Below are 21475 nucleotides of genomic sequence, written 5' to 3'. Positions count from 1 at the left end.
TAGCGGCAAATCAACGTAAGTTGGTCAATATTTCACGAGTGAAATACGACGTGAATTCTTACAAAATTGCGTTGTTAGTGTTTATTTAATAAGATTGAGGCCATGTGTGCATAAGTACATAATCCCAATTCAACGCAGATTAAACCGATGCAGATTTTTATAATGAAATACAAAAGGCTTTACAATTTAATTTATATCAGTATTTAGATATTTTTTTAGTACGTCCATTAAATTGTTAACCGCTGTTGTTGATGCTTTCACGGTGTCATACAGGCTTAGTATCTTCGTATCGTTCAATAATCGCTTATTAACATTCAAATGATCACTCAATTTCTTCATATTAGCATCTAAGCTATCCAGATTAGCAATTATGTAACCGATTTTATAATTAACATTATTCGAAAACATATTTTTTATCTGTTGAAGGGATTTAATTTTGTTTTTAATTTCGTCAAAACCTTCATTGATGTAATGCAGTAGTCGTTCTTTGACTTCGTTGCTTACAAATGGATTCCCTTGCATTGTTCGTCTTCCGTCCTTTTCTGTTTCATTATTATCCATACCGTCTTTGTCTTTTTCGACATTTTCTTCTTTAGTATTGTTTAAAATTTCTTTCTCTTCTTTGCCTGTTTCATTAACGTCTCTTTTGTAACGATTTTTATCATAAATCGATGATTTCAAAGCATTATTTAGACTTTTGAATTTATCGTGTCTTGTATATTTGATTATATTTAGTATTTGAGTTAAAACGTGACTCAATTTTGTTAGGGTAACTGTTAAGTTGCGTTCTATCTGACGGTAGTTTGTCATTACATCAGCAGCGTCACCATTTTTAGATTTCTTACTTCTTGAAAATGTTTTTTCTGAAGCATTACTCGCTATTATGTTATTAATCCAATCGAAAATTCGTCTCTCACTATTTTTTTTATGAAAACCATCTTTAAGCTGATAACGGTAATAGCTATCATTCAAATCTGTTTGAGAAGTAAAATTATCATTTCTATGCTTGTTATGATCTAAAGCTTCACTCCTTTCACTTGAATGACTGTATGCTTCTAAGTGTTCATTGTGGGTCGAAATGGATGAGAAAACAGCACTTACGAGACCTGGAATTTAAATATTGTTTTATATATTTATCTACAATTTATAGCAATGACTGTAGTTGAACCTTAAAATCTATGTTTAGCTAACTTTTAAGTGCTATATTTCTGTTTATAATTAATTTTCATACTCGGCGGTGAAAAGTACCATCGTATAGATGCATCTGTGGAATGAAATTCTGCCACACCTGTTAGAGTTGTGATATCTGCCGCCCTAAGGTCAAGCACAGTCAGTCTCCTGGTAAATCCGTCTTTGCTTGGTCGCAAGCAAAGACCCACTACACCCTTACACAAACTGTATCGATGGTCTAGTGACTAGATATAAGGGCGCAGATTACGAGAACTTGAGTTCAATTCCCGGGCCAATAAAAGTTATAAGTTTTTCGTCCCATCAGGAATCCCAAATGCAACTCGGAGTCTGGAAAATAGAAGCGCGTACACTCCCGTGCCTTGTACAGCATTTAAAGCCGTTGGTTCTGCGCCTGAACCCTTACCGGTCATATCGGATTGCAATCCATAATGATTGTAAAATTGCAGGATAACGAAAGTGAGCGAATAGAGAGTGCACCTGTGTTTGCGTACACACCCGTGCACCATAATATGTCCTGCGCAGTTGCTCTTAACTCTTTTGTCATCATCTAACCAAAGCAGCTTTATTCCTTTTTATGACGTAACTTTAATTATTAGTATAAAGAAAACTTAAGGCTATATTATATTAAGTTATCAATTCGATGCAAAATAAAAGCAAATAGCCCATAGTTCACAATAACATAAACGATAGATTTTTTATTTTATATATTCGTAAAATGCCTAACGACTCATACCTTACATTTTAAAACTTTAAAAAAAAACTTACATAATAAAATGAAAGAAATCATATTCCCTTCAACAGATGTACAAAAATAAAGTTACTTTTTTTCTTTTTAAAATGAGTACAAGGCATTTCTAATTCACACATTAACGAAGACATAAATCAATTATAGAATACATGCTTAAAACCATAGACTAACGAAAAATCTAATTTAAAATTAATGTATTAATAAGCTGACGAGTAAACATAAAAAAATAACTAAGGGCTTTCACGCACGTATCAAATTGCACGTAATTTTTTATGTTGAATTTAATGGTAGGACCTTATGCAAACCCGTGTAACCAAAACCGGCCCAATTTCGTTACTTCGTACGGGTAAAATAAGGATTTTATCCAGTGCATATTTTAATTAATAAGGTATAAACATTAGCCAAACGATTTATTCGCTTATCAGTAAATTATTAAGGGCCCATTAAAGTATATATGTATACAGCCCGCGCCCTCACACTTATTCCATGCGAGTATTTATTTTTTTATTATTAGGTTGCGACTGCGGTTTTTATGTGCGTGTAGTGGCTTATCATACATTCGTCCCGCATTATGAGACAGACGTATGCTTTGTTTTTATTTTTATTATAAAAGTTAAAACGGGTCGCCACCGTCCATAGACATTGGCACTATAAAATATATTAACCGTAAACCATTAAAACAAAAAAAAGCCGAGATGGCCCAGTGGCAAGAGCGCGTGAATCTTAACCGATGTTCGTGGGTTCAAGCCCGGACAAGCCACTGAATTTTCATGTTCTTAATTTGTGATTATAATTCATCTTGTGCTCGACGGTGAAGGAAAACAACGTGAGGAATCCTGCATGTGTCTAATTTCACTGAAATTCAGCCATATGTGTGTGGAACAGCATGGTGGAATAAAGTCCAAAACCTTCTCCTTAAAAAAAGGGAGAGGTCTTAGCCCAGCAGTGGGACATTCACAGGCTGTTTACTTGTAAACCATTGCGCTATAACGTTTCAATGCTTCCAAAAAACTAGCTTGAAGCATTGAACTCGCTGCAATGTCGCTTATATGCTAACGTTATATACTTAGAAATACATTTTCTTAATGATTATATAAAAATAGTGTTACAAAGTATGTACCAATTTGTTGCTCTAATTGACGAAACACAAAAAAATAAAAACAAATCTTTAACTTAAATAACAGTGTGTGTTAACAAAATATATAAATGAACTTTGATATTAACATAAAAGGCTGTATATCATAATAATCTAATTATGAATCTAGAAATATCTGCAAGTACTTACGGAACAATACATATAATACAATTAAACAATATATATACCTATAATAGTTATCGGCGGTACAATGAAGATTAAGGAACTTTGGACCATCGGCAATAAGCAACGTGTCTGCTCGTCTCCTACAGGTTATTCTAGGGATAATACGTGCAGAAGTTCCACGACTTTAAGCCTCCTCTACACTTCTGCCATCGTATAACACCGTGAGAGCTTATACACCTACGTCATCGAATCACCACCGTTGCGCAGAAATGGAAAAAAGGCGGTGACAGGATTTCCAAGTAAGTCAGGAGACGGCAACTTCTGAATCACACGCTTACCATTATATATATATGCATGAATAGGTATATTCTAGGCAAATTCGTTCCATCTTCGACTACATTTGTACCATTACTATCAGTGTTGCTAGCTCTGAATTTAGGAGATCGTAGTTTATGAATAAATATTTTTCTAAATTATGTGGTAATTTATTAATCGAATTTTACCGTATTCGATTATTCTGGTTACAGCAAAATAAGGACTGAATTTAAAAAAGTGTTATTTTTATTCTTAATCAGATAATGTAATTAATAGGAATTTTATACATATTTCAATTATATTTTTGAATTAAATCATACAGATGCTATATTTGTATGATTTAATTCAATACAGTTATTCCCACGTCACTGTAGGGCATGGATGTTGTTAATAGCATTTACGTATGGAACTCGTTCGCGTTACATGTCTAAGCCCTTTTTGTGCTATCAGTCCCCTGATGAACCCCCACTTATGAATATATAAAAAATATATAAAATAAATGTGTTAGAAAAATGTTGCCATTAAAATAAAATCAACATACTCAAGCGCTTGAATCCATTGTAACCATTCCTTTGAATTCAAATTCCTGAAATCAAAGTTATACTTATGAAGCACTACGGTAGGTAGGTCTAGGAATGCTGAATACAGTGTTTTTACCGTAATTAGGGTGACATTGGCAGTACTTGTACTTACTCTCAGGTATAATTGTGATCACGCGTAAGCATATGCTATAAAATAAAATAAACTATCACATTTCAACGGTTTCATTGTATGACACTGATAGCTTGATAGAAACTTCTATCTATCCTTAAATTATAAAACAAACAAAAATTATATATATTATTACATCTTTTGTTTTATAATCTGAACATCGATCAATGTCTTATTAATATTGAGAAAATATTTTATTATTTTTTTTTATTATTAAATTAGTCAAGTAATAGTTGTTAATTATAAGTTTAAAAAAAAGAAGTAATTGTTATTTATAAATTCTCGTTAAAAAAATATATTAAGTAAAAATAAATATGTATACTATCAATACTACCCCTACCAACTTCATTGATTTTTAAGTATAAAGTTTGTTTTAAAAAGCTGATTAGTTATTCGCCTTTACTGTTTTTATTAAAACAAACATATTTTATTTTTATTAAAATTATCTGGCAACATTATTAATGGCGTCGAAGCGGCAACTACTCGACCAATATTGATATTGTGTACGTTTTGTGGAGAAATGAGAAAATGGATGGTTTTATTAATTCAAAGATAGAAAAACAAACGATATATGAGATATATCGAGCATGTCGTCTTTGTGGTGCCGGTGCTGGCTACAAAATGCCTATAATTCAGAATGTTGTCAACTTGGACGGTGCCGAAGTGGAACTCAAGCAGAAAATACGCGAATGTGTTCAAATAGAGGTTAATAAACTCATAGCTCCCTGTTTATTATGTGATAAATATGAATACTTAAAGTGTAGTGCTGTGTTTCTTGTAAATTAACTTCACATTTCGTTACTAAACAATGTTTTTGTTTTTATTTGACAGTGTCCTATTTCTATGTAATTGAAAATTATTTTGATCGCGGATTTGTTTTGCGTACATATCAGCTCAATAATTTCTAATTAAGCTTTTTTTGTTACGTTTATCGAGCGACAATTACTATAAAACTTCAATGAAGTTTAATATTTTGTAAACAAAATAAATTTTATAAAACGCTCTTAGACACAATCAAACTAAATCAACAACCATTTCTAACATTAAAAACTTTATACTTATAAATATGTGCTTAAACAGATTTAATCTATGCAAAATAAAAAAACAATATTAATTTTCAGGTCCATCAAGACGACAAAATGCCACCATTAATATGCGAATTATGCGTTGATAAAGTTAACGATTTCTATGAATTCCTGGAAATGTGCAGACATACAAACAAACGGACTAGGTTGAGACTGGGCTTGCCTCCACAGTCACTGCATAGAGGAGTGGTAAGGGTAATAGAATGTACCAATTTTTCCAAATTCAAATTTAAATATTAATTATCAGACATGTTCATGCACATAAATGTCTGTCCTGAATGGCATTCGAACTCACAACCTTCGGTGTGAAAAGCAAGTACCACTGGGTTGCCACCAAGTTACAACCTAAAACTATGTAAACAAATTTCGAATGAATATTCCAATACATTATATTTGTTAATAACATTGATTGAAATTTAGTTCTTACTATAAAAATAGTAGAAAAATTATTTAATTCAAAAGTAAAACTGCATTCTTAATGTGTATTTAATATTTACAGCCGGACGCTGGTGATTGCATACTCGGAGTTACAGAACCTGTATTCATCAATGAAGATTCAAGTGATCATTCCTCGAGGTCGAGAAATAAATCGAGTAAGAGTAGCAAAAATAGAAAAGTTGATTGCAAAGTTATGGTGAGTATAGCATTATAGACGATAATTATTATTAAGTAATTACTTAAAGTACATGTTGACAAGTAAGCGCAAGATTATCTAAGTATGTGTTTGTCTTTTATGTACGCCTGACATGGTCTGTGCAAAATTTCACGATGATCGGTTAAATAGTTTATATGTGACATCTTAATGAATAAACAAAGTCACGTTTGTATTTCTAATATGAACTTTAAAATTCAACAAATAGAATCAACATCGACAGCCATTTTAAAGTCTTACAGTTTCATATTTGCATTGTTCATAAATATAATAAATGATTTGCTTAAAACCTTTACAGATGTCTAATAATTTATCCAGAAGAGATGTTCACGATAGAAGAAACGAGACCAGGTCTCTACGGAGCAAGCAGCCCAGTCCACCTCGTTTGAGGGGTTCTAGGAGATATAATGACGAAGATGAAAAGCTAAGCAAGTTGCAGGTAGATTATTTTTAAAAAGCTTTTATTTAACTCCTCAATCAAAAGCGTAGATGTAATTAGTTTTATATATATTTACATGCTTGTTTTTAAAAATGTTTTCTTACATCATTATCCACTACTGCACAAAGATATACATAACAGAAGTTGATTTCTTCTCTTTGAATGTTATGTATGCCACCATTTAATATGTATATTGTTAGTGTTCCTATTAAATAAATAAATATATTTATGATGTAAAAATCTACCTAACTCTATTTACGAAACATTCACTTGACTGATGCACTGACAACGTAAGATAGCTTCCCCCGGTGCAGTGAGGTGATTTACTAATAACGATCCATTCCATGGAAGGGACTAGCCGCTGAGTCTCACGCCTGTTAACTGTTTTAACAACTATTTGAATACGCTTTATGATTCATTTCAGACGTCAAAGAGAACATCTGATACGTTACCCAAGTCTATATTGAAGGATCAAAGAGATTTCCAGGTATAATTAATAATCTTTAGATTAGATTATAATATACTTTATTGGGGTAGACTCTTAATAAGGATTAAATTCTACTTGGTGGTAGAACTTTAGGTAGGTATCACCAATTCATTACAAATTCTACCGCCAAAGCAATACAATATATTAATATTGTTGTATTCCGTTTTGAAGGGTGAGTGAGTCAGCGTAACTACAGACACAAGGGACATAACATTAGTTTCCAAGGTTGTAGCGGTCGCTATGATGGACTGTGTTTAAAAAAAAAAATCAATTATAATGTTTTGTTTTAGAGCGACGACAATTCATACTTAACTCCCAGACTGAAGAGGCCGCGGGACCGAAACGTCTCAAATAAAAAAGAAACGCAAAACAAAAAAGTCAAGTGAGTATTATATATAGATACATAATAATAATAGTCCTCCAGACCTATTTCGCAACGGCGGCCAATCTCAAGAGAGATCAGCCAAGTGCGCAGAGCATATTATAGTGCACGAGTGTGTGCGCAAACACAGGTGCACTCTCTATTCCCTAACTCTCATAATCCGATGGGACAGCAATCCGACACACAACGGCTTTACGTGCGCACCGAGGCACGGTAGTATACACACTACCAACTTACAGATTCCGGGCTGCTATTGAGAATTTTCTGACAGAAATACTCAATAACTTTTATATTGGTCCTATCTGGGTTTGAACCCAGGATCACCGGGTCTGTTTCCTTACACCTAGCCACTGGACCAACGAGGCAGTCAGTATTATATAATACTACAAACTGCTTGTCAGTTTAGTATACGGTGGTGATGGTGATCTACCACCATACCTAATTGACCATAATGTAAACTGCTAAACCAGGTATGTTCTTTTGTCGACATTCACGCGGATTCAATTCGAAACTTTAGGAAGTATGTAGACAGGTATCTGAATGATAAATAGTTTCGAACATCACTTATTGGATATATTTAAAAAAATGCTTATTTTTTTTTTATATTTATAAACTGGTTTCCATTTTTCATTCGCGTGCTGTTTACTTTTAATTAATATCTACACTTAGATAATAAGCTCGTATTAATTGTTCTATAAATGTTTTAGTGTGAGTGATTGCAAGTAAACCCAATAAATAAAATAATGTCCAATCCAGGATCCAAGAGAAGCTGCTACCGCAACGCGCGACTCGAACATCACCGTACGTCAAGATTAAGTCACCGCCGCCGTCGCACAAGTGTAATAGTTGTAAGGCTGAGTTCGACAACTACAGGTCGTTGAACAATCACAAGAGATCACACTCATACAAGTGAGTAATTTTAGAAATGTTTTATTTTAATAATATTGGAAACTAACTAAACACAGTCTAGTGGTGACTTGCTGTATTTATATACTTATTTATTTATTTAGAATCGCCAACATGACATACAGAAATAATTACAAATTAAAAGTTTGAAAAGTAATAGGTCTAAGGGTAATAGTTGCCATACAGTAACAGCCTGTGAATGTCCCACTGCTGGGCTAAGGTTTCCTCAGGATGTTTTCCTTCACCATCAAGCACGAGATGAATTATAATCACAAATCAAGCGCATGAAAATTCAGTGATGCTTGCCCGGGTTTGAGCCCACGATCATCGGTTAAGTGTCACACAAAAATACATAATAATAATTAAATAGATTTAATGATTTATATGACAAAATATATTGGTGAATTAGCCGAGATGACCCAGTGACTTGAATCTTAACCGAGGATCATGGACATTAACAGGCTGTTAATGTTTTCTAGGATTCGGTTGTAAAAGTGTGTTAATTGTCCCACAAATGTTACTTAATATATTGCCAATGCTGTTTCCAGACATGCAGACACGAAACAAAACAAGAACAATAGCAAAGGTGTGAAGTGTACGGATTGCAGGAAATCCTTCCCTAACAAGATGCTTTTGAACATCCACAGGTGTTCTAAACAAGGAGGTATGTTACTTATTTATGTTCATTATTGTTACAAATAACTACTGAACAAATAAAGAATGAAAAAAATGTGTCTGTTAACAAATAATAACCTGTAGGCCTTTCCAATAGCAGGAGTAAAGATAACAACTTTGACCTGATTTTGACATTGACATGATGTCGTTGGAGATCTTAATAATCTTTTTTTTTTTTTATAGAATAGGAAGGTGGACGAGCATATGGGCCACCTGATGGTAAGTGGTCACCAAACGCCCTTAGACATTGGCATTGTAAGAAATGTCAACCATCGCTTATAGCCAATGCGCCACCAACCTTGGGAACTAAGATTTTATGTCCCTTGTGCCTGTAATTACACTGGCTCACTCACCCTTCAAACCGGAACACAACGATATCAAGTATTGCTGTTTTGCGGTACAATATCTGATGAGTGGGTGGTACCTACCCACACGAGCTTGCACAAAGCCCTACCACCAGTACGCCACATGTGGTAAACACCACAGATTATTTAGTTGACCAGTGTCAGTTTGTTAGTGAAGCTGTCTTCGGTACTCTGGAATTTAAATTAAAGTGAATATAAATAGTTGAGCGGTAGTTTTTCTCGACCGAAAGACCGGATAACTTTTGTCCACCTAATATTCCTAGAGTATGAACCGAGGACCTCACTGAGGTATTATTACTGGTGGTGTAGCTTTATGCAAGCTCATCTGGGTAGATACCACCCACTCATCAGATATTCTACCGCAAAACAGCAGTACTTGGTATTGTTGTGTTCCGGTTTGAAGGTTGGGTGAGCCAGTGTAATTACAGGCACAATAATAATTTCACTAATATGCAACTATCTATGCTTCTATACTAATATTGTAAATTCGAAAGTAACTCTGTCTGTACACAAACACTTCCACGGATAAACTACTGAACCGATTTTGATGAAATTTAGTATGAGCTCCGATAAATAGAATATTTATTTTATAAAAAACATTAATCCCCTCTAACACTCAGCCCCAATACGTATGCAAAAACTAGTGTATATCATATTTTGTTATTAATTTTGAGATTTAACTACTTTATATTAAGGTACTTGAGTCGAGATGGCCCAGTGGTAAGAACGCGTGAATCTTAACCGGTGATCGTGAGTTCAAACCCATGCAAGCACCACTGAAATTTCATGTGCTTAATTTGTGTTTATAATTCATCTCGCGCTTGACGGTGAAGGAAAACATCGCGAGGAAACCTGCATGTGTCTAATTTCACTGAAATTCTGCCACATCCGTATTCCACCAACCCGCATTGGAGCAGCTTGGTGGAATAAGCTCCAAGACCTTCTCCTCAAAAAGGGAGAGGAGGCCTTAGCCCAGCAGTGGGACATTTACAGGCTGTTACTGTTTACTGTACTATATTATCAATTCCATACGATAATTATTAATAGTAGATTAAATTGACTTTCTAGATTTATTTCAGAGAAAGTTAATTTGATATGTGTTTCCGAAAAAAAAATCTAAGTAACGCAAAAATATTCAAACCTTCTCCTCAAAGAAAAAAAAAGGAGAGGAGGTCTTTAGCCCAGCAGTGGGACATTCACAGGCTGTTTACTGGTAAACCATTGCGCTATGACGCTTCAATGCTTCCAAAAAACCAGCTCGAAGCATTGAGCTCGCTGCAATATATATAAAAATAGTGTTACAAAGTATGTACCAATTTGTTGCTCTAATTGACGAAAAACAAAAAAATAAATAAAAACAAATCTTTAACTTAAATAACAGTGTATGTAACAAAATATAACGGATATTAAAGTTTATTTTCGTCTGTTACAGGTGATTGCAGTAAATGCAATAAGCATTTCTATTCACATAAAAGCTTAATACAACACCAGCGGAGTTGCAGTCAAAGGAGAAAAGGTGATTATTTCATTTAGAATCATTAGATATTCTACCGCAAAACAGCAGTACTTGGTATTGTTGTGTTCCGGTTTTTTTTTTTTATATTCGCCGGGAGGGCAAATGACTACTCCACCTGATGGTAAGTGGTAGTAGAGTCCAAACGCGACGACGGCCAGTACAGACGGGAAAAACGTTCTGCACTAGCCGCCTTCGCCTTGCCGGCCCGCAAGATGCCTCTTCACGCCTCGTTTGAAGGAACTCGGGTTGTAAGAGGAGGGGAACACGTGAGCTGGTAAGGAATTCCATTTTTTGGAAGTGCGACAAAGAAAGGAGTTGCCAAATTTCTTTGTTCGCGATGGAATTGATGTCACAGTTAGGCGGTGACATAGAGAACCAGCTCGCGTGGACTTAAGAAGGAAGGGGGAAGCAGGAATTAGACAGAATAATTCCTCAGAGCACTCGCCGTGATACAGTCGATAGAAAGCGCTCAGTGCTGCTATCTCACGACGCAATTGTAAAGGTTCAAGGATGTTTGTGACCTTTACGTCGCCAATAATGCGTGCGGCACGTTGCTGCAACTGGTCCAAGGCCTCCAGTAGGTACTTAGCGGAGCCATCCCAAAGGTGCGAGCAATATTCCATGCAAGACCGTACCTGTGTTTTGTACAGCAGGCACAGTTGTTGTGGCGTGAAAAAACGCCGCACCTTGTTCAGAACTCCGAGTTTCCGTGAAGCTGTTTTTATAACAGTCTCGATGTAATCCCTTGGACTAAGGTCGCAGCGAACGTCAATCCCGAGCATGGCGATTTTGCTTTGCATCACCAGCGGAGTACCACAGAAGGAGGGAAGAGTGGAAAATGCTGACTTTTTCGCTGTGAGAGCGCATACCTGTGTTTTCTTGGCATTAAACGCAACAAGATTATCAGAGCCCCATTTGGCGATGAGCTCTAACGTCCTATCGAGTTCAATGACAAGATCCTTCTGCCTCTCCTCAATTTCCGCTCGCCCAGCCACTGCGCGTCCGTAGTATCCACCATGCACTGTACTATCGTCTGCATAGCAATGTATGTTCCCAAGAGAGAGCATATCATTGATATGCAAAAGAAAGAGTGTGGGAGATAGCACAGATCCCTGGGGGACCCCAGCATTCACTACATAGAATTGTGAAGCGCAACCATCAACTAAAACACGAAGGCTACGCTTGTGTAGGAAGCTGGCAATCCAGGTGCATAGCTGAGCAGGCAGACCATATGCCGGTAGCTTGGAGAGAAGACTTCTGTGCCAGACCCTGTCGAAAGCCTTGGAGATATTGAGGCTGACAGCCAACGATTCTCCATGCTTGTCGATAGCTTCACCCCAGAGGTGTGTTACGTACGCTAGAAGATCACCTGTGGACCGTTTTGGTCGAAACCCGTACTGACGATCATTAATTAGACAGTGATCTTCTAGGTAATGGATCAGTTGGTTGTTTAAAATCCGTTCCATCACCTTACAAAGTACTGAGGTGATAGCTATTGGCCGATAATTTGCCGGGTCAGACCGATCCTCTTTTTTGGGAACCGCTTGCACATTAGCTCTTCTCCAAGCCTCCAGCGCACATCCCGAAGAGAGAGAAAGTTGGATCAGGCGCGTTAACACAGGAGACAGCTCCGCTGCGCACTTCTTCAGCACTATGGCTGGTAGTCCATCGGGACCGCTAGCTTTTCGTACATAAAGTGATTGCAGCTCCGCACGCACATCACGTTGCCTGGTTTTGATGTCAGGCACCGTATGGCCACATGAAGGTATTGTAGGTGGCAGCGCACTACAATCATCGATGACGGAATTATCGGTAAAGAGTTTAGCCAGGAGATCAGCTTGCTCTTGCGGACTGTAAGCTAGCGATCCGTCCGGATTTCTGAGCGGTGGCAGCGCAGGTTGGCAGAAATTGTTTTGCACAGACTTGGTCAGACGCCAGAAGCTACGGGAGCCCCTAGGATGCGAAACAAGATCATGACCAATCTGTACAATGCGCTGTGCATCCGCTCTCGTGTATGCCTTTCTACAGGACTTGGAATTTTTATTGTAGTTTGCTTTCAGTGAGTCAATGTTAGATGCCCCGCTAATGCAGCCGTTGATCCACTTGCGATATGCCGCCTGCTTAGATGATACAGCATCGGCACATTCACGAGTGAACCAACGGTTACGCGTACCCCTACTGACGAGATCTGAGCTAGGAATGTAGTATTCCATTCCCAACATGATCTCGTCAGCAACAGTAGCGGCACCAGCTGTCGGGTCATTCCCACTGAAGCAACGTTCCTTCCAAGGGACCGACGCATAGTAATCGCGCATACCGTCCCAATCTGCCGACTTATAGTGCCAAACGCGACGTTTGCATACCGCTTGTGGCGGCAGCTCCGCCTGTGGCACTCTGGTAGAAATAAGGCTGTGATCCGAAGAGCTAAGAGGAGCCTGAACCACAACCTGATATTCCACCGGGTGAGAAGTCAGCAGAAGGTCCAGTAGAGAAGGTGCTTGACCATCAATGTCTGGGATCCTGGTGGGCTGATCAACCAGTTGGGTCAAGTCATGTGTGAGAGCAAAAGCATGAGCAGTCCTTCCAGCATGGTCAGTTTTGAGGGATTTCAACCATGATTCGTGGTAAGCATTAAAATCCCGCAAAAACACCAATTCCGCGTTAGGAAACTGCTCTTGCGCAGCAACTGCCACCCGACTAAGATGGTCAAATAATCGGCTTGTCTCCAAGTCACCATTGTGGGATCTGTAGAGACACACGTAGACTCGACTCTGACGAACCAGGTCCACACGTACCACCAACATGGAGAAGGAGGGGTCCTCCAAGCAGCGCATTCGGTGACAGCAAACATCCGTCCTGACGAACAAGCATACTCCGGCTTTCGCTTTGAAGGATTCTTGCAAGGTGTGTACCGCTGTACGACCGTTATTTCTGTTTTGTTGCGCTACCATTTGGGAAAAAAAATGGAAAAGAGACGTTAAGCGAGCGACGTATTGCCACGATAGGGATGGGCAAAGTGTGGAGGCGTGTTTCCCCAAGTGGTTGCCAAAAGGAAAAATACACTGACCCGCCGGACGGAAGGGCCCCTCAACCCCCCCGGAAGTGGCTGCCGGGACCCCACCTTCCGGTCACCAACCGGTACGACGGTCCACCCCGAGTTTATGCGTGGCCTGGTGGGGCAGCCTCGCGAGCTGGTTAGGCACGCTCGAGCCCCTGTACTATGCCACGGGCGGCCAGCGGAACAGCCGTTTCTTCGGGTCTCCCTGTCCGGCACGTCAATACAGTTTCCCCCGGCATTGGTTCACCAGCCGTCTCCATTGGACCAGCACCCATCGCGGCAATATTCGCTCGGGCACTGGCTGTACGCTGGCTGACCTCGAAACGCGGCTGCAAGCCACTTTACAAGTTTTTCACCATGCGTACGGTGGTAACAAGCCAGGCGGATGTTTAAAATGCTACCACCAGTTGAGCAGATGGTCGCTCAGATATCCCTTAGTCGCCTCTTACGACACCCATGGGAACGAGAGGAGCAGTAAAATGTATTCTTTCTCCGTCACTACACGGATAAAAGGCGGTGGTGACCACATAACATCACTTACTTATGTTTGATTACTAAATTTTCTTTATTCTAATTTTTTTTATATAGAATAGGAAGGCGGACGAGCATATGGGCCACCTGATAGTAAGTGGTCACCAACGCCCATAGACATTGGCATTGTAAGAAATGTTAACCATCGCTTATGTCACCAATGCACCACCAACCTTGGGAACTAAGATGTTATGTTCCTTGTGCATGTAATTACACTGGCTCACTCAGCCTTCAAACCAGAACACAACAATACCAAGTACTGCTGTTTTGCGGTAGAATATCTGATGAGTGGGTGGTACCTACCCAGACGAGCTTGCACAAAGTACCACCAGTAAAACAATTGAATACAATCAACAAAATGTATAAACAAATTCGCCACTAATAAAAGTCTTGTAAAATAATAAGTTAATAAACTGTCCATGTTATGTAATTTTTATGAGAAGGGGTGGAGCTTACTCCACTACGCTGCTACCATACGGATTGGTGGCGGACATGAGGCATATTTTCAGTTAAATTACACAGTGACTTGAATGTGTTTTTAATTACAGAAGTGTACATTCAACCGAATATTCGTCGCATACTGAAGCCGTTGCAAGTGCGTGTGGCGCGCTGCGATCCGATACTAAGGAACGTGTCGGGCGAGCATTATGACGTGGCCGGGGTTGAGAATGTAAGGAAATTAACGAAATATTTGCATGCTAAAAAATTTCCTTAAGTAAGTCATTCTCTTATTTATTCACCGTCCTTGTAATATCCAGGCAGACTGGTAAATGGGTCATCTGATGGTAATTGAGCACCACCGCCTATAGACATTAGTGTTATTGGTAAACATACATTAGGAATATGGAAGGTTTATTAATTGTTAAAAAATATTTTTATTTTCTTTCTATACATCTAAACTTAATTGATCAAGCCTTTTTAAAGTATTTAATTATAAAGAATAATAAAACAAATTTAGTATAAATAACGATCTTAACTTAACAATATTTATTTAAATTAAATATTGACGAATAGTGGTAAACTATTAATTCCTTTCTTCCATTAAGTAATAATTAATTTATGTAATGACTTTATATAAATAATGAAATATCACCAAAATAAACATATTACTTTATAAACATTAATATGACGAACCGGTTGGCGTGGTTGGTAGAACACTTGCCTTTCACGCCGAAGGCATATTCGGAGTCCTCTGGGCACTGATGGAGAGTCTTGCGTGATGTCTCTCTAAGCGAAATGGTATCGGTATTTCGTGGATCTGCTCTGAAGGGAAGAGACACATTCTCATGATGACGTCACCTTTTAACTTTGCGAATTAATAATTTCAAATCTCATGTTCAATAATGAATGCCGGGCCGGTTGGCGTAGTCGGTAGATACTTGCCTTTCACGCCGAATGTTGTGGATTCGATTCCCACCCAGGACAGACATTTGTGTGCATGAACATGTCTGTTTGTCCCGAGTCTGGGTGTAATTATCTATATAAGTATGTATTTACAAAAGAAAAGTAGTATATGTAGTATATCAGTTGTCTGGTTTCCATAGCACAAGCTTTGTACAAGCTTAATTTGGGAACAAAGAGCCGTGTGTCAAAAATGTCCCAGGATATTATTATTATTAATAAGTATCCACGTGCAGAATGGACTATATCGTTTTCTAGCGTCGGTTTTGTCCAATGCCTCGTCCTTCCAAGATCCACTGAAAAAGTCCCTCTTCTTTTTTTTCATCAAGCGTCCTGTCATTCTTCATTTTTTTTTTATTCACTAATTGGCCATTGACATTAATGACATTGACTTAGTTGACAGTTATAATATTATAAGAAATATTAACCATCCGTATATCTCCAATGTTCTACCAACCTGGAAAACTAAGGTGCTACGTCCCTCGTGCCTGTTATATTGACTCACTCACCTATCAAACCGGAACACAACAGTACTGCTGTTTTGCGGTAGTGATGAGTGGATGGCATAATTTATATAATGAATAGGAAATATTTGTTTGTTTGTTATCAATAAAAATCTGAAGCTTCCTTCTTTATCCAGAAGTAACATAGGATTCTATTACAGTAATAATAACACTCTAAATAGTCACAAATTGAATTTCAAGCGAACGAAGCTCTGGACAGTGTCCCATAAATTACAATTTTAATTCAACTAATATATTTCATTTATTTCACAGGATTTCGGTCTAGACAAGAACTGCCTGTATCCTTTCATGTCTATAGGAGGTACGCGCATTAAATTCGAACCGGGCTATATGGTTGATATAAACGATGATATAAAGAAAGCATTGGATGCTGATAAATATGTCCATTGGGACTCTGATGATAGCGATAGTGATACAGACCAAACAGATGCATCCAGAAAGAGAATCGACAGCTTAGTCTCGCTATCAATAAAGACAATATTCTCACAAAGGTTCCTCGGTAAAGTCCCAAAGAAACGCAGAAAGGTTAAAGCTGAGAAGGCATTCGATTCGATATTGAATGTAAGTGATTTTGATACAGAGTTGAAACGTGGCATCGATAATATAATAGATAGTCTGAATGATGATGAAAGAACCGATGAATCCATAAATAAAGGTAAAGCTGATAGAAGTGGTGATAATGATTCGTTGTTTGGTGATGATAATACAACAGCTGTCACTAATGATGATTTTGATTCTTTATTTGATAATAATAAAAATGTATCGAAATTAGATACAGTTAAAAACAGTGATAATACGTGCAATAGTGATGTAAGTGAAAATGTTCCAAAAAAAAATGATTCTGATGGAATAGTTCTAGAAGATGAAGCAGGTGGAATTGGAAGAAGTTTAGAAGAAAATTTAATTAATAATGGAATTCAATTAACTGATGATTTGAAATTAAATAAAAATGAAATTAAAATGAATACAGAACTTGAAGAAAGCTCAAGTGATATGCATAAAGATATTGAAACAGAGGAAGGCAATAGGGTTGATAATTCAAAAGTGAACCAAGAGTTAAAAAGTAATATTTTATTAGAGAAAGAATATATTGAAACAAAAGATTTAGAAATAGAGAAGAAATCGAATGAATTAATAGACATAGAAAATAAATCTGAATTTATATCGCGAACTATTGATAGTAATATTAAGCTTGTTAATGAAAGCTCGTTAAGTATAACAAGTGAATTAGATGCAATAGAAAACACAGAATCCAGTAAAACTAATGATGATAGCGGAGATATTAACAAGAGTAATAATATTACAAATGTAATAGAAAACGAACTTATTGAGAAGCCATCCAATACAGAAATAGTAGAAGCTGATAATGTTAGTAATAGGAAAGAAAATAGCGATAAAGTCAATGAAACTCGGGTTAATGGTGATAAGGTGCCAGAGGAAAAGAACACAATGTCCGACTTAGAAGATCTGAGTGACTCAGAGATGGACGACAATCATTTAATGGCCGCTCTCGACGCACAAATAGGCGAGAACGAGATGGGAGATGCGAAATGTGATTCGAAAGATAGTGACAAAAAACCGGACAAAATAGATGACATGGTACCGAGTTCTGTGAGATCCGCTGATCTTGAAAGCATATCCGATGATGACTTTAATTTAAATGAGTGAAGTTATTAGAATCGTATAAATATTTTGTTTTTTAACAAACATTCACTTGAGAAGTTCAATATTATATCATATATTAAGTTTTTTCTATGATTAAAATATTTTCGTTAACAGATTTATAAGATGATTTGTTTTATATTTTAAATTTTTCTGTCTTTTTTTTATGAAGTAGGCAGATTGGCCACCTGGTGGTAAATGGTACACCACAATGGTTTTTTTTTTATGGGTCACCTAATGGTAAGTGGTCACCAACGCCCTTAGACATTGGCTTTGTAAGAAATGTTGACCATCGCTTACATCACCAATGCGCCACCAACCTTGGGAACTAAGATGTAATGTCAGTGGCTCACTCACCCTTCAAACTGGAATATAACAATCGAGCCGAGATAGCCTGGATGGTTTGATGGATGGTTAGATCTCGTGAATCTTAACCGACGATCGTGGGTTCAAACCCGGGCAAGCACCACAAGAATTTTCATGTGTTTAATTTGTGTTTATAATTACTCTCGTGCTTGACGGTGAAGGAAAACATGGTGAGGAAACCTGCATGTGTCTAATTTCATTGAAATTCTACCACATGTGTATTCTACCAACCCGCATTGGAGCAGCGTGGTGGAATAAGCTCCGAACCTCCTCCTCAAAAAGGGAGAGGATGCCTTAGCCCAGCAGTGGGACATTCACAGGCTGTTACTATACTGGGTGGTACCTACCCAGACGAGCTTACACAAAACTCTACCACGAGTAGTAGACACTGGTGCTGTAAGAAATATTAACCATTCCTTACAAAGTCAATGGGCCACCAACCTTGGGAACTAAGTCTCTTGTGACTGCTGTTACACTGTTCTATTCAAGTGTTAAGAATATCAAGTGTTCTTATAATGGTCAAATTTGACAACACGACGTTCGTTATCAAAATTCGAAAAATACATTAATTTGCATGTTTCGAGTATATATTTTTTAGTGCTCTAGCTCGTCAAAATACATATTAAAAAAAAAACCAAAATACTGTTATATACTGATACTGTTTTGCCTTTGCCTAAAATACATAACATTTGTAAGAACTTGGTCTCGACTCAGAAATACAACGAGGTTAATATATCAGAAATACAACGAGGTTATAAATGAGTTAAATAAAATCCCGCTCTAAAGATCAATCAAATCGCCCTATCTGTCAAAGTTTTTGTTGCCAGATTAAAAATGTACATTATTCTTGTTTAATATAAAAAGCGATAGATACTCTAAATTAATATTAAATATTAATGGCAGCGTTTACCTGAAATAAAACGAATAAGGTAATTAAATTAATAAGCGTTTTATTTCAGGTAAAACGCTGCTATTAAATTGACTGTCCCTTATTCGAAGCTTTATTAAATGAGACATGTGATGGTTTAAAGAATCTTATTGTAGCAAACGAACAAAAATATATTTGTTCTAACATTAAAATGAAAAAGTGTATTAGTTACATAATGCATATAATAAATTCCAGAAAAGAAATAATGTAAGAAAAAATAATTTAAATATTATAAAAAATGATTAATATCAATATCATAATAATATACAATTATGTTGTCGTTTATTTTGTGTATTTATTTTCTTGTGTTATTTGGTAAATAAATAAATTTATATTTGCAAAAATATTTATTTATACATAATTTTATTTTATATTTATATACATATAATCAAAGTTTAACATTAATGATCATTAACACGTCTGTAAACAACAAATAATATAATCTTAAATATGAGCTTAAAGAAAAATAAAAAATCAAATAACAGGCTCAAAAAATTGTGTAACGGATGCTGTATTACGAATCGGCTTAATTTATCTCATATAATACCTTGTAAAATTAGTTTGTGAACGCCAGTTTCCTCTGGCCAGAATTTCGTCAAGCGATAGATTGTTAAGCCAAATTTTAGAGGCATCAGCAGATCTGATACTACCAGGAGTAGCTAATATACCAGCATCCACCAACAAAGACTTGATCCTGTAACCCTAAAAATTTTAATTTTGTACTAAGTGATCTGGGTCGAATCCTAATGTGATTCGAATTGCTTAAAGGCTTTGGTTCATTAATTTAAGTAGAGTTCTAATATTTTTTTATTGCTAATTAAGCAATATTTTTGACACTTTAAATGTTAACTTTTATAACCTCAATTGTCTAACCTAGACACTTGGTTTTACTTGGTTTTATTAACTTGTTTTTCTTTGTACCTGTGTCTGGAGCATTCTTGGGACCTTCTTGGTGTTTATGCAAGATGAGTGATAGGTTGTTTTGTTCACAGGGAGTGTTTATTTTTCTATAATTTTATATATACTTTGTATATTGCATTACAAAGTAATATAATATTTTTCGGTGGACTCAACCGATGAATTATTGCCGATTTGGAGCTGTTGGAGGCTCTGCTGTTTCGTGGAGGGGAGGCTGCTTGTCCTATCCTATCTATCCTGCTTATTTATTTATTTAAGTCAATCTCTTAATTTTAACTGATGCCAACACACCTACAACTAACTTATAATATTTTATTGTTTTAATATTAACTTAATTGACCACATACTGTCAACGGCCCACCACCTGATTTTGATGTTGTATATTTTATAATTAAAATTTTATAATCTGTATGATGAGTTTTATAAATATAACGGTAACTTGGTGGAACGAACCCCGTGACAATTTTGGCGCCCAACATTTGAGGCCTTTGACAGTATTTTTGGCATTTTTGTGATTTTTTGCTCTCAAAAATTATTGGTCATAAGTTAGATTTTTTTTTTTTTTCGAAAATTTTTAAACTATTTTTTCCTTGTATGAGTGGTTGGCATCTTTAACCGCATTGCATTCTTTACTCTTATTATTATACTTATTTTACAATATTGCTAATATTATGTATTTTTTCTGTCTGGTATTAGCTTAAGTTTAAGTTTACTTAAGTTACTTTAAGTCTCTTACTATGTTATATTATTGTTAAGCATTGCGGCTTCTGGTCATTTAAGTTTAATTTTGCACTTTTGATATTTGCTTTTAGCTATTGCATCATACGCTTTAATACTTTTTAAAATGGAAGATTGTCCAATTAATTTTAATTTATTACATAATGATGAGTTAGTTTATGAGGTACAAATTCGTGGTGGCTGTAGGTACTGAATTACAATCGTTACTGTCTAAGTATATTTTTTTTCAAATTCATTTTGGTCCTGTGTATTGTCCGCAGTACAATACCGTTGAGCGTTCTAACCGTACTGTTATGACTGCCGTTTTTTCTTTAGTCGGTACTGATCCAATTTGCAATGAACACTTCGGTGTATGATGTCACTTCGTTTACTCCTTTTATGTTAGTTCACGGTCGTGAAGACATCGTTGATGGTCAGGTTTATGTAGATTTTTCTGAACTTGAGAGTTAGTCGTTTGGTTTGCGTAGTGAGTATGTTTATAAGTGTTAACGTTCGGAATTAAAAAAAATGAAAGGCGTATTAAATGATATGCGTTTTACTTGGTTCATAGTTCAAGTCGTTATGATTTAAATTTCTCTTACAGAAATAATCGTTGTCCTCTTTGTCATTTTCGCGT

The 21475-nt window shown here is 36.5% G+C and overlaps 2 protein-coding genes across 5 annotated transcripts; one reads left to right on the top strand and one right to left on the bottom strand.

Annotated features, from left to right (window-relative positions):
* Positions 1–175: 175 nt before the first annotated feature.
* Positions 176–3500, bottom strand: LOC126780063 (uncharacterized). Of its 2 annotated transcripts, none has more exons than XM_050504321.1 (2): positions 3263–3500; positions 176–1106 (listed from the first exon to the last, which is right to left on the bottom strand). In XM_050504321.1, the coding sequence occupies exons 1-2, from the start codon at positions 3309–3311 to the stop codon at positions 187–189; spliced, it is 969 nt and encodes a 322-aa protein (XP_050360278.1). In that variant the 5' UTR covers positions 3312–3500; the 3' UTR covers positions 176–186. The 2 variants fall into 2 exon arrangements, with proteins under 2 accessions (XP_050360278.1, XP_050360279.1); XM_050504322.1 differs by lacking the exon at positions 3263–3500 and adding an exon at positions 1957–2065.
* A 1198-nt stretch (positions 3501–4698) lies between these two features.
* Positions 4699–19393, top strand: LOC126779901 (uncharacterized). 3 transcript variants are annotated; one of them, XM_050504076.1, is made up of 11 exons: positions 4699–4931; positions 5348–5500; positions 5811–5945; positions 6262–6402; positions 6827–6889; positions 7180–7271; positions 8028–8180; positions 8726–8841; positions 10650–10733; positions 14871–14992; positions 16500–19393. In XM_050504076.1, the coding sequence occupies exons 1-11, from the start codon at positions 4755–4757 to the stop codon at positions 17913–17915; spliced, it is 2652 nt and encodes an 883-aa protein (XP_050360033.1). In that variant the 5' UTR covers positions 4699–4754; the 3' UTR covers positions 17916–19393. The 3 variants fall into 3 exon arrangements, with proteins under 3 accessions (XP_050360033.1, XP_050360032.1, XP_050360034.1); XM_050504075.1 differs by having other exon boundaries at positions 5348–5506; XM_050504077.1 differs by lacking the exon at positions 6827–6889 and having other exon boundaries at positions 5348–5506.
* The last annotated feature ends 2082 nt before the right edge of the window (positions 19394–21475 follow it).

Source organism: Nymphalis io, chromosome 30 (genome assembly GCF_905147045.1).
Source record: "Nymphalis io chromosome 30, ilAglIoxx1.1, whole genome shotgun sequence".
Taxonomy (NCBI): domain Eukaryota; kingdom Metazoa; phylum Arthropoda; class Insecta; order Lepidoptera; family Nymphalidae; genus Nymphalis; species Nymphalis io.
The sequence above is the reverse complement of the archived record's forward strand: the minus strand, read 5'-3'. Positions and strand labels throughout refer to the sequence as shown.

Excerpts from the sequence above, each read along its gene's own strand:
- LOC126780063 (XM_050504321.1), bottom strand. The coding sequence starts at position 3,311 with ATGGTCCAAAGTTCCTTAATCTTCATTGTACCGCCGATAACTATTATA. Across the intron at positions 1,107-3,262 it reads ACCGCCGATAACTATTATAG|GTCTCGTAAGTGCTGTTTTC; the intron begins GTATATATATTG and ends TTTAAATTCCAG.
- LOC126779901 (XM_050504075.1), top strand. The coding sequence starts at position 4,755 with ATGGATGGTTTTATTAATTCAAAGATAGAAAAACAAACGATATATGAG. Across the intron at positions 10,734-14,870 it reads TTGCAGTCAAAGGAGAAAAG|AAGTGTACATTCAACCGAAT; the intron begins GTGATTATTTCA and ends TTTTAATTACAG. Across the intron at positions 14,993-16,499 it reads ACGTGGCCGGGGTTGAGAAT|GATTTCGGTCTAGACAAGAA; the intron begins GTAAGGAAATTA and ends TTTATTTCACAG.